The sequence below is a fragment of the Telopea speciosissima genome, chromosome 8 (genome assembly GCF_018873765.1).
Source record: "Telopea speciosissima isolate NSW1024214 ecotype Mountain lineage chromosome 8, Tspe_v1, whole genome shotgun sequence".
NCBI classification, from domain to species: Eukaryota; Viridiplantae; Streptophyta; class Magnoliopsida; order Proteales; family Proteaceae; genus Telopea; species Telopea speciosissima.
In genome coordinates, this window is record NC_057923.1 from 16,018,396 (window position 1) to 16,030,497 (window position 12,102).

At 39.0% G+C, this 12,102-nt stretch overlaps 1 protein-coding gene across 2 annotated transcripts; it reads right to left on the reverse strand.

Annotated features, from left to right (window-relative positions):
- Positions 1–687: 687 nt before the first annotated feature.
- On the reverse strand, positions 688–4,003 carry LOC122671679 (cyclic dof factor 2-like). Of its 2 annotated transcripts, none has more exons than XM_043869043.1 (2): positions 3,693–4,003; positions 688–2,448 (listed from the first exon to the last, which is right to left on the reverse strand). In XM_043869043.1, exons 1-2 carry the CDS (start codon positions 3,925–3,927, stop codon positions 1,139–1,141), a joined length of 1,545 nt encoding a protein of 514 aa, XP_043724978.1. In that variant the 5' UTR covers positions 3,928–4,003; the 3' UTR covers positions 688–1,138. The 2 variants fall into 2 exon arrangements, with proteins under 2 accessions (XP_043724978.1, XP_043724977.1); XM_043869042.1 differs by having other exon boundaries at positions 688–2,446; positions 3,676–4,003.
- Positions 4,004–12,102: the final 8,099 nt, after the last annotated feature.

Below are 12,102 nucleotides of genomic sequence, written 5' to 3' on the forward strand. Positions count from 1 at the left end.
AAGTGAGAATAAAAGGTTTCTGGTTTGTTATTCCATACCAGCTAAAAAAAAAAAACACAGAGGGAAAACTAAATAAAGGAAGACTTCATCATCAGCTTTATTCTTTTTGATACTAATTGTTTGGATTCTCAGTTCTTGAAAAGGAAAGATGCTTGGCTTTGTGTGATAGGAATTCAAGTTTATCTTCAGAGAAGGGTCTACAAAAACTTTTGGTTCTCTTTGGGATATTCCCCATCTTCAATCTTTATTCCCTCATAGATCCTCCCACCCCACTTAACAATATTATTTAAAGCAAAGCTGTAATGCATGATTTTTACTACCTTAGCCTCATCCAAACCAATTATATAAATGAATTATTGGATATTTCCAACAATAACAGAACTCAATCTGCTTCACTTAATTTTTGTTGAGTTCTAAATCTGCAACATCTACCTATCTCCTTAGGATCTTAAGCACCAAGTCATCTAGTGTGCGATCGATCAAAAGTTGACACCAAGTAGCATCAGAACATGGCTCATTGCTACTTCATCTTTCCTTGAATTGGAAATCTCATCAATAATAATGAATGAGAGAAGGTACACACAACATATTCCCGAATTTTTCAGTATCAAATTTTATGAGATCAAGAGACTAGCATCCTAGAAAACAGAACTAAATGAAAACCCATACTTAGAAAACCCATACTTAGTTCAGAGTGAAAATGAAGAACTTCATTAGATATGCAAACTTACTTTAGTAAATCAGAGAATACGATACAAATTAGGTCTCTCACTCCTCTTCTCTGCCCTATCTCACTTTGTCATCATACATAGATATATACATCTAGAAGTTACACCACCTCAACAATCATCTATGTGAAAACAGAAGGCCCTGCATATAATTTTCACAAATAGCAGAAAGGAAAGATAAAATCATTTGGTTTCGAGTTATTTCAGGATATTTCCTTTCTGTGAAAACCAGATGGATCTTTTCTGGTCCATCTCAATTGGATTGGTCTCCCAAATCCTGAAATGAAGCCGGTGCACTAACATGGCTCAAGGCAAAGTAAGTGGTGCAAAATATTCTCAGCGAGTTGTTCCTTCTGTGCCTCACCATATCAGTGAAACATCACACCACAACAGGCTTTTCATCTACCCAATTATGAGCTCTCATGGAAGTTGAGTGACCGTGACAATGCTGCAGGATTGGCTTGCAGTAAGTGAGAGGTTTCAGCCATGTGACTCTTTTCATCACCCTTTGACTGGAAGTCCTCGAAGAGCCCTCCTCCACTGATTGAATCCGCCTTATCATTCTTAATCCCCAGGGTAGCCCATATGGAGCTCCTGGCAGCTTCCCCAGGATCATCTATCCTCAATGTCTTTGGAATCCAAAGGCATCTCTCTGAATTGCTCTGTTTTACTGGATCTTCTTTCTCTGAATTACTTGGTGTAAGCATGTTACCATCTCTTGAATGCTTTCCCAAGGTTGGAGAGTTAGGACCAAAGCTTGGAGCCACGGGACTTGGGGAAGAAGATGGTGGGGTGAGCCAAGGGACATTCCAATTGCCTGGAACAGTACAGCCCCAATAAGGTGCTGTGGGGTAGAATGATACTGGAAAGCTTGGAGGGCAGAAAGCAGGTGGGGGCACTGCAGGACTCCATTGAGTCGGGTTCCATGGATAAGGCCAAGGAGCCCCTGGAAAGCATGGTATCTGAGGAGGAAAAGTGTGATAATTCTGCATCACCGACTCTTGCAAAGTCACCTTGCCACATTCCTCTATTGAGTTGGAAGCTGTGACCGAAGATCCATTGGAGCGGTCATCCCCATTTTCTCCCCCACCACAAGAAACTGAAATTTTCCGTTCTTCTGGTCTTTGAAATCCATTCCTTGTACAATTCCTCATTGTTTTGTCTGCAAGGTTCAACACAGAAGCCATCGATTCACAAAGTGGTGTGTCTGAACCAAAGGTGAGAACAGTGCCATTGGGTTTCATAGGGTGGTGGATTCCATCTGGTGCCTCTGATCGAGCTGTTTGGAGGGCTTCAGAGACAGTAATGTGCCTGTAATGCGAAGCAGAGTTCTTGTTCTTCCGGCGGCCAGCACCCACCGGCACATTTCTCATAGTCCCACCAGCTGTCCAGTATCTCTGGCAGTTCTTGCAGAAATGCCTGGGCTGGTTGACATTGTAATTGTTATAGTAACAGAACTTGGTGTCCATGCTATTACAGCGGGGGCATGGAAGGATCTTGTCTGGCTTCTTCAAGGTCTTTTCCTGTGAGTTATTTGTCTCATTCTGCTCCTCTTCAGTGTCAGAAGCTTTTGGCATTGCAGTTTCTTCGTCGACAGAGAGCGTTTTAGGGTTCTCATTATTCCCCGAAGATGTAGCTGGATTTGTCAATTGATCTGAACTTGGAGGAGGTGCATCATCTTCTTCCTCAGTCTCGTTGGGTTTGTCTCCCAGTGCATCCTAATAGTCCAAACAAAATTTCGAGTAAGAAAGAGGAAAAAATATTCTTCTTCCAGTTTAATGCAAAAAGGGCTCGTCTGACGAATACCAATCTATGAATCATTATTTTCCATAAGAAAATGAAACTAATTTTTACATTGAAATCGGATTTATAGGTAGAGAGTAAAGTATACAGAAGAAGGCATGAGTTTTCATTATCTTCTTAATAATAGAAATGTTAAGAAGAAAGCGACCATCACACTTTCAGATTCTAGGGATACCCTTTTAAATATGAAAACATTTTTCAGTTCGTGTTTCAACCAGAGTGAGCAAATTAGAAGTAGACAACACCCCCATTTCTTTCTTCAATAAGTATGGAAAGGTAAATTATAAGAGAAAGAAACAAGTAGAAAAGCCTAATAAAGCAGGAAATCATAAAATATCCAAAATATGATTGGGAGAAAACTGAATTCCGACCAGGTGCTTGTATATAGTTGCTAATTTTAGAAGAAAAAGAAGGTCTTATCCCCATATCATCTGATCTCGAGACCCATATCATCTGATCTCGAGATCCTATGGCTTGCTGTTGAAATTGGGAAACAGATTGCATAAACGATTCTTGAACTTTATTTGAACAGTGAAGAAGATGAGTTTAGTACAGAAAGCTGAATCAAAAATCGAAATTCAAAATTGGGACAACTAAACAGAGTTTTCAGGGTAAATTAGCCCTAAAGGGTTCAGATATATCTCTAGAATTTCTCCAGTTACCGGACTGATACAAAACTCATCAGTCCAACTGGACAGCCTTAAAATTGAAGAGCTTCCAGGTGCAATTGACACTAAAACCATCATGGGTACAACAAACTTAATCTGAAATCCGGATTAGATGAAGTCACAGGATTTTTCATGAAAAAGAAAACAATTCCAGCAGAGAATTCTTCCTTGAGAGAGAAAAAAAAAGTAGAAAACCTGGGAAAGAAGAAGAAATGGAGAACAAAAACAAAGCGTCCATAACTGACACGGGATAGGAGACCCGGTATTTGAAAAAGAGAAAGCAAAACCCAACCTTGAGGTCCAAAACCCAGAACCCCAAAACCCTAAATAGAGCTCAGAATACCTCAAAAACCACACCCATCAAAAAATTTACAACCAAGAAAAGTTTTCTTTCCGAATCTTCCTTCTGTCACAGGTAAAATTGAACAAGAAAGATTATGCCAAATTCAAAAATCATTCTCAAAACGTATTTATACCTTATCTTGTTGCTGTTTCAGTTGTTGTGATTGGTCTTCTCCTGCTTTGCTAGATTTGTTGTTCTGAGAAGTCGTGGAAGGACGATCAAGATAAGAATTGTTGTCTTCATGAGAAGTAGCTGCAGTAACAAGAGCAGAAACAGTAGCAGAGGCAGAGACAGAATCACAGGAGACTGATAAAGTATCTTCGTTGGTTGTGAGAGGGATTGTTTTACCAAAGAGCTTAATCGCAGGATCTCTAACTTCCGACATTTCTGTTGTTTCACCAAGAAGGAAAAAAGGGAAAAGTGAAGGGAGTTGAGATTTAAAGAAAACCTAAGTGAGCGAGAAAACCGAAGAAGAAGAGGAAAAAAGGAATGGAGAGAGCCGCCACGAAGTGTATTGTAAGTTGCTGGCTGTTCCTGCTGTTGCTGCTGAAGATGAAGTGTGGGTGTGGGTGTCTTTCTCGTCGTCTTAGTTTCTTGGTTTTGCTGAGTTTAACAAAAGCTGTGGATGCCACGTAAGCTTAGAGAACAATTCTCAGCCACAAATTCTTGTGGTGAGTTTGTGGTCTTGCGTTTGTCCTTTTGATTCTCACTGCAAAGAAAGTGGGAGAACGGAAGCACCTTTCCATCCTAGTCAGCATCTGCTCCCCTTCCCGATTAATCGCCTGAGAGAAAGAGAGAAAGAGAAAAGTGGTTAAATATAGTATGGCCCACAAAATAGTTCTCTTTCTTTTGATATTGTTTATCCTTTTATGTTATCATAAGGTTGACAAAATAACTAGGAAGATATGTCTTTCTTTATATTTATTTTTTAAAAGAAGTAGATATTTCTTTCCTGGTTTGGATAAAGATAAATCCAAAAAAATGACATATGGATTTTCCTATTGACACTTTTTGGTAATTTATAATTTTAGTTATTATTTTTTTTTCTCTCTCTATAAACACTTTTGTTTTTAGTCAAAAAAATATCTGTCATTTAAAAAAGGACAGAGTTTCCCTCCATCGTGAGAGAATGAGAATGGTATCAAGAGGGTATTTTGGAACATACAAAAACCCTAGGAGGGTGGATCAATTCTCTGAATTTTTTTCCTCTCTTGTCCACTATCCGAATAGGACCGTGCTGTTCCCTCACAGGGGGACACGAAATGACGACTTAACCTCGTCCGGGCAATGTGTTCGGGAAGGGGATTAGGTCATCATTTCGCAACCCCATGTGAGGGGATAACACGGTCCTGTCCGGGCAGCGGACAGGAGAGGATAGCTATTCCAACTCCCCCCCCCCTCCTCTTAACTTGCAACAAATGAATGTAGACTTTGATGCCATGTACAGATTTCATCACAAAAGTTCAAACTACTGGGTGTGGAGACTCGTTGTTGTATAATGGGGTTTTATGCTAATTAGTATAGATGTAAGCCTAACAATACCAAGGCAAATTGCACTTTGAACATTCTTACAACGGACAAGACACTTGGTATCAATGCTTGCGCTAAGGCAGACCCTTTCACTAAGCTTTTTTTAGGGCCCATGCGATTCCACTAGCCCTATTATTCCACTAGTGTAGGAAGCTGATCCCGACGCAAGAAGATCAACCATAGTCTGAGGGTGGGCTCAACTGGTATAAAAAGGATCGGAAGAAGAGACCTACTAGCTTTAAAAAGGGCCTTTTGTCATCTCTATTTTTTCATCGATCGCTTTATGGAATTCTGTTTTCAGTATTTCCGTTCGTCGTCCCTTTTGTGCCTTGATTTCGAGGCCTTCAGTTGGCTGCTGGAACTTTGGGTTTGCCCCTTGGCCCTGAATAGAACAGGTCGGCCAGATGGCCCATCCTTGATAAGCTTGTCATGATGATCCTCAGTCCTCCTGGTCTTGACAGAGTAGAGCCAAAAAAGATTGAGTAGCAGCTCGTAGACCACCCGAAAAAGAATATTTATTATTCGATCCATATCCTAACATAAGAAGTCCAATCGGAGCAATACTTGAAATGGCAATCCATAAAAAAAAACACCTATATTGAGATCGGCTAAAACAAGACGATAGCCAAAAGGAATTACTGAATAACTTAATAGAATTGATATGACCACGATAGATGGTCCAATACTGAATAGACGGGTATCCCGATTGCATGCCATGTAAATGAATGACATCACAAAGATGACCGTTGTATGTCAACGAAGTGCTTTTGTGTGTAAATTTGACAAATTCAATAATATACTTGGATATCTAGGAAATGCTCTGATATGTAAATTAACAAATTCAATCATATATGCCATCATATATTGGCATATTCCCTTGTATCTTCAACTATCTATTCTTTGCAACACATTTAACTTTGCATTATATCTTCAAAAGAATTATTTATCACTCAACTAAATTTATTTTTTAAATCTGAATCATAATATTAGAAATTTTATTAAAGAAAATCAAAGAGAGAGAAAGAACAGAAAAATCCAAATTTACGAGGAACTGTGGTGGATATATCCACTAGACACGCAATGACCCTAAAATTGAAGCCCCTTTAGTAAGGAAATGAGCCTTTCTATTGGAGGAACGATAAAAAAAATAAATAAATAAATAAAAACACCTGCTTCAAAAGAAGCAACCAAGCAACTAAATTTATTTGGATTGAAAATATAAACGAGGGTCTTGGGATTTACCTAATTACTAAAGTTGCACCTCACCTAACGTTCCACATGCTAGATATTTGTATCATCCAAGAATCTCACAATGGACGAGCAGAAAACCACTCCCTTATTGAGATTAATGAGACTCTTAAAACGATCTATTGGTTTTAGCACCTTTGATATGCATAAAATTGATCAACCAATGGGTCATCAATACATGATAAGAGATAAGTCAAAGTGGCAGACAGGGCTACAATTGTTGTAACCCCACTAAGGCTGAAATTCCTCCACTCTCATTCTATATATAGGAAGACAAAGTTAAGGTAAAAAGAGGGTTTTTTGCAATTGTGTGCACGTTGCTTTCTCAATATCTCGACTCTCATTACTGTTGTTAGGATTACTACCTTTAACATTAGAGAGTCCACCTCGTAGCCAACTCAGATCTCTTTTTTTGCCCTATTCTTGACCTGTAATGTACAGGTCTCCCCGTTTACGTGACAAATCAGATTCTAACGACAACACTCTTCAAGCATTCAAAACATAGAATCGGGGATCGGATTTTCAGATCTGAAAACTCAGAGATTATGAGGTTTTGAGTTTTGACCAAGAAACCAGAGTGTGAAATCAGTATAGATCAAATACCGATTCCGATTCCGATCCAAATAAACTGATTCACTTGATCGGATTCCGATTTTTGAAACGGTGGGCCACTTCTTTTAAGAAGAGTTGGTATAAGGACTGAGGTGAATACTAAAAGAAGCTTTCACTGATTTTTTTTTTACCGAGTTTTCTGTCTGACATTGGAAAAAATTTATTGACCGTTGAAGAGTCCACGTTGGCCTTTTGGCTTTCCATAACACGCGGAAGAAATGTATAGATTGAAAGAAACACGAGAGAGGCTTGATGACACGTCATCATCCATATTCAAATGTGGGTCCCACTTTCATAAAGAAAAGCGAAAAAGGTACTTCTAACAATCATTGCCGCTCATCTGCGACCGTTATCAGAGGCCGCGTGTCCCAACTCTTGAATGCAGACAACGTAAGAATCTCTCATTTAAGTGGCTGTGTTTGGCTTTACTTACACGTGGCGAATTCAGTAGTGCTAGATTTTTCTTTGTTTATTTTTTTGTATTTGTTTAATTTCTTTACGTAATTAAAATTTTGAAAAAGTCGGTAACCAAGTAACAACGCACCAAGCCACCAAAACATCACTATCTCGACTCTCACCCATTACTTTATGGTTCCTTTTTCTGTTTTTTTGTTTTTCTCTCCAAATCTAGCGTAGAAGCTTTTATTGTATTTAAGTATATGGATGGACGAAACTTTATCCGCTACTCGGCACTGCAGTGCAGCCATCGTACGATACAGTAGCGGCCATGTGTATACAGTGGGGTTTATTGTACACACATGACCGCTATTGCATCGCACGATGGCACAGTGACGAACAAAAATTTGTGGAAAGATTTCTAATATATCGGACAAAAACATGTGTCTCTCTCTCACCCTCACACCTTTTTCAACTTAGGGAACCTTTTTTCAACTTTGGGCCTTGAAAAAGTGGGAAAGTATGTTTAAATATTTGGAAAACAAGGGAGGAATTCAATTAAAGAAAAAAAACCAAACCTCTATTTGACAGCTTAGCACCTACACCAAGACACAAAAAGAGATGAAATGACCACTTCATCCCATGAATGCAAAAAATCCCACTCCTATTTATGCCACAGTGCATGTTGTGATTGGCCCCTATGTTGGTATTGGGACCACAATGTTCTCTAAAAAAAAAAAAACAAGAGAGGGATACAGACAGGTGACAAGCCGTGCAGTGACATCTACATATCCAGGGAGGAGAGGGAGCGGGTCAAGGAAGAAAAATGGCATGTAGTATCGACAATATCTACGTGTAATCATATATGGTCATAATAAGCTGTCAGTATCCTATATGGTACAAGAATAATAAAAGAGTGTTGCATTTAAGACAAAAGATCATTATAAAGTTGAACTTTTCATTAAGAAAATATTCTAACCATACTATATGAATGAATGATTATTAGTTTGTATATGTGGGGAGCACTGTGAGGTGACAACTCAATGTAATCAATCGTGGTTATACTAAGAAAAAATCCAAAAAGAAAAAAATATATATAAAAAAAAGGGGATTTGCAATACAACCATTGGATGGTTCTCAAGAATTGTGACAATTGATCTCTTGAAACATCTGATTAGGAATGAAGACTCCATTGAGGACAATATCTTACATAAGCAATAATCCAGAGGCAATAGCATAGGAAAAGAAAAGCATGTGTCAGATGGGTTAGGCTCATGTTAGGCAATAGTTTCTCCAATGTAACAATTTAGCCTATATTTATCTCTTTCTCTCAAAATTGTTGGGTTTTAGAAGAATAAGGAGACAAGAAAAAACAATTCATACTTGGCTACATAAGTTAGTTAAGATATGAAGTTGATAAAAGTTAGTTAAGATATGAAGGGATAATTCATGTTCATGGTTGGACTTGGATATTTTTGAAGCATGTTTAGTTAAGATATATATATGGAGTCATACTTCATGGTTGGTCTAAGATTTTTTTGAAGCACATGGTGTTTCTCACATGTCTTCTAAGATATGCTAATTGGTTTGGTAATGGCCCCAACAAATGCTTATGTGGACAAAAAATCTATAAAGAAAAGTTAATAGTGATTCAAAATAGATAATCACTTGTTGGATGGGCAACTAGGGGTACTTGTGCACACATAGGAATTAGCTAAACCATATTCTTTTAGGTTAGGCATTCCATACCCATGGTAGCTTATATATGTTCCCTAAACTTACATGCATATGTTTACCAAGAGGGAATTGCCCATGTCGTTGTTATTCAGTACTTTATTGATCATTCAATTGGAAGGAACGATAGACGGTGTGTAAAGGGCACCGACTAGTCAATGTGAGCTGATGACGACTTTGTGGGGATGAGCTTCTAGCTCAGTAGTAGGTGGCTAGACAATTGGGTTTAGTGTAAGTCCAGGGAAGGTCGATAGTTCGACCCTTCTACCCCCACCCTAGTAAGTGTGGCCCAGTTGACCCCCTTGCTTGTCCTTTTGGGTCCTTGTCTGACTCTTTGCTATCCCTTTTTGCCCCCGGTGCGGAGCCTAGCCAAAAAAAAAAACAGAAGAACTGATGACTTTGTGATTCATGTTTATCCTCGACATAATGGAACTTCTAAAGATTATAAATGTGTGAACCCAGTCTTAAGATTTATTGAACACATCATGGTAGCATGTGTACAACCCAGATGAACTTTTAAGGGCATCACATACTTGCTATTGCCACAAATTTTTGTAGTGGTTGCATTGAAGGTAGAGGGAAGGGCTTTATTATGGAGCACTAAGTACTAACGCTGTGTCATTTTTTAATTTTTTTAGGATTTTAAAAATGAAGAAGTTTGTTTTCCATACCAACCACCAAAGAATATCTAAGTTCAGATATGTTTGCTACCCACATGGGGACGGGTGGGAACAAATCTAAACCTTCCATGGGGTGTGGGTCCCACGCCCCAATGGAGGGTTCAGATCTGTCCCCATCCGTCCCCATGTGGGTAGTTGATCTGGATTCAGAGTATCTCTTAACGTCTATCTTTTATCCTATATTAGGAGGCTTTATCATGCCATCTATTGCAAGCTAAGTTTTTACAACACATCTCCACTATTAATACAAGTATGGTTGGGCCCAGGCCCTATCCAACCCTAACTCAGGGCTTGAAAAATCCAACCCTGACTTGCCCTCAAGGTTGGGTCGGACTGATCCTGATTGGCCCTGATCATGAAGTGGGGGAAGGGAGAGATGCATGGACTGGATTGAGTTAGGCTGGGTTGGGTAGAAAATTATCAATTTTACATAAAATAACATTATAATAAAATATATTATCACTTATTATCTTCGTATATAATATACTATCTAACGAAATATGTGTGACATTTAAAGTTTATAATACATATAATATATCAATATATATTTTATAGTATAACTTAAAACAGGGTCGGGCTGGACCAGGTCATGCTCAGCCCAAGGCCTCATCCTTGGCCCAACCCTACATTGACTCAGGGCTAGAAATATCCAGCCTTGTCCCGCCCTCAGGGCCAAGTATCTCAGTCTAAGCCCTGTTTGGACTCAGGACGGGTTCGGGCCGACAATGGCAAACTTGCGCCCCTACTCATACCTATAATTTGCGTGTTCGATCCAAATTATATAGGTGAAAGAAGTCTTTCCTTTCTCCTACTAGTAAGAAGGTTCTCGTCAAGTCCATTACCCCAAGTATCACTTCCTATGCAATGTTGATGCTTTTGTTACCTCCTAGCAGTTGTTTAGACTTCAATAAACTGATTAGTCATTTTGGGTGGAACAATAAAAGGACAAAGTATGTTGAACTCAAACTGTCACTGAGAGGAGGTGAATTAGTCACCCACAACAACTCGGCCCAACTTTTTCGTTCCCTCGCCTCACTCGTTAGGGTCATAAACACTCATTTACAAGCACATAACTCGCAAACACATGCACTCACAACCACATGGCCTGTCTACCGAGTGTTCAGAAACATTCATTCAACCTTGTAGAACACTTCATAGATATCCACAAAACCACAAAGCATAAAGGGGACAAGTCATACGTGGTTCGGCAATGTGCCTACATCCATAGGGAATATGGTAGCTTAGGCTACAACCCAAATCCTACTAGAGTATAAAGCACAATACCACATTTGGTAGCACCCAGTGTAGGGAGCACCGATACCCAATTTATATGGCACCCACCACAAATGAGCTACAACTACATGGGAGCACCTACGCCAAATTCATGTGGCCCCCACCACAAAGGAGCTACAACCCCTCTACCAAGCTATTAACACCTCATTTTGTCACCCTAGAGGCTACTATGACAATGATGAGTTTTGTTGAGGCCGAGAGGATTTTGTATTTATGGATTTGGGTATTTTCCCTTATTTTTTGACACGTGTACAAATTATTTACACAAAATGACCATAATAACCCTAAAGGAAAAACTATGATAAACTGTGGTTATTTGACCCGAAAATTTGCCCGTATGTCCAACCGATGGATTATTTTGTCATACCCAACTTAGTATGAAAATAAGATCATTTACCCTTTAATTGGGAGAAGATTCTATTTCAATTGAGTGGGATCTGCAGTAAAGATAGTCTCTGTTGATCAATACAATCTTTGATTTTCATACCAAGTATGCATGATATGTGAAAAATGACTTTTGAATCATTCGACTAGAACATACGAAGCCTAAGATATAGGCATATGAAGTTTCCAAGACCAACCCTAGATGGGCCTGGCACAATCCTGTTGAAATTAGAACTAGGCTGGTTCTAAATAGAACCGGCCAAATTAGCAAAATTTGACAATCGATACCTTATGACAAATTTATCATTTAAAGGACTCGATTCGCCAACGAGGGAAAGTTGCTTGAAATTCTTGCTGTCGAATATACTCCCCATAACGTCTAACGAAATCCATCAGATGTTGAGCTTGTCAGGTCCACCTATCGACTGACACTAAGCTTTGTTCAACACTTAAATGCTTGATAGATAGAGAAATTAGTTTTTTCGACCTACTTTCATTTTCGAAGATCATCTTTGGTTGTCGAAACCAACGCTTCAAAGTCGAATTCTTGATTCTTTTTCCAGAAAATGTGGATTCTTTATTTTCAAAACTTATCTCATGATTACGAGTTTAGGATCAACCTTGGAGGCCATGAACCTATCTAAGTTCATTCCTTGGTCCCCCAAGTCACCTCTTTGATGGAA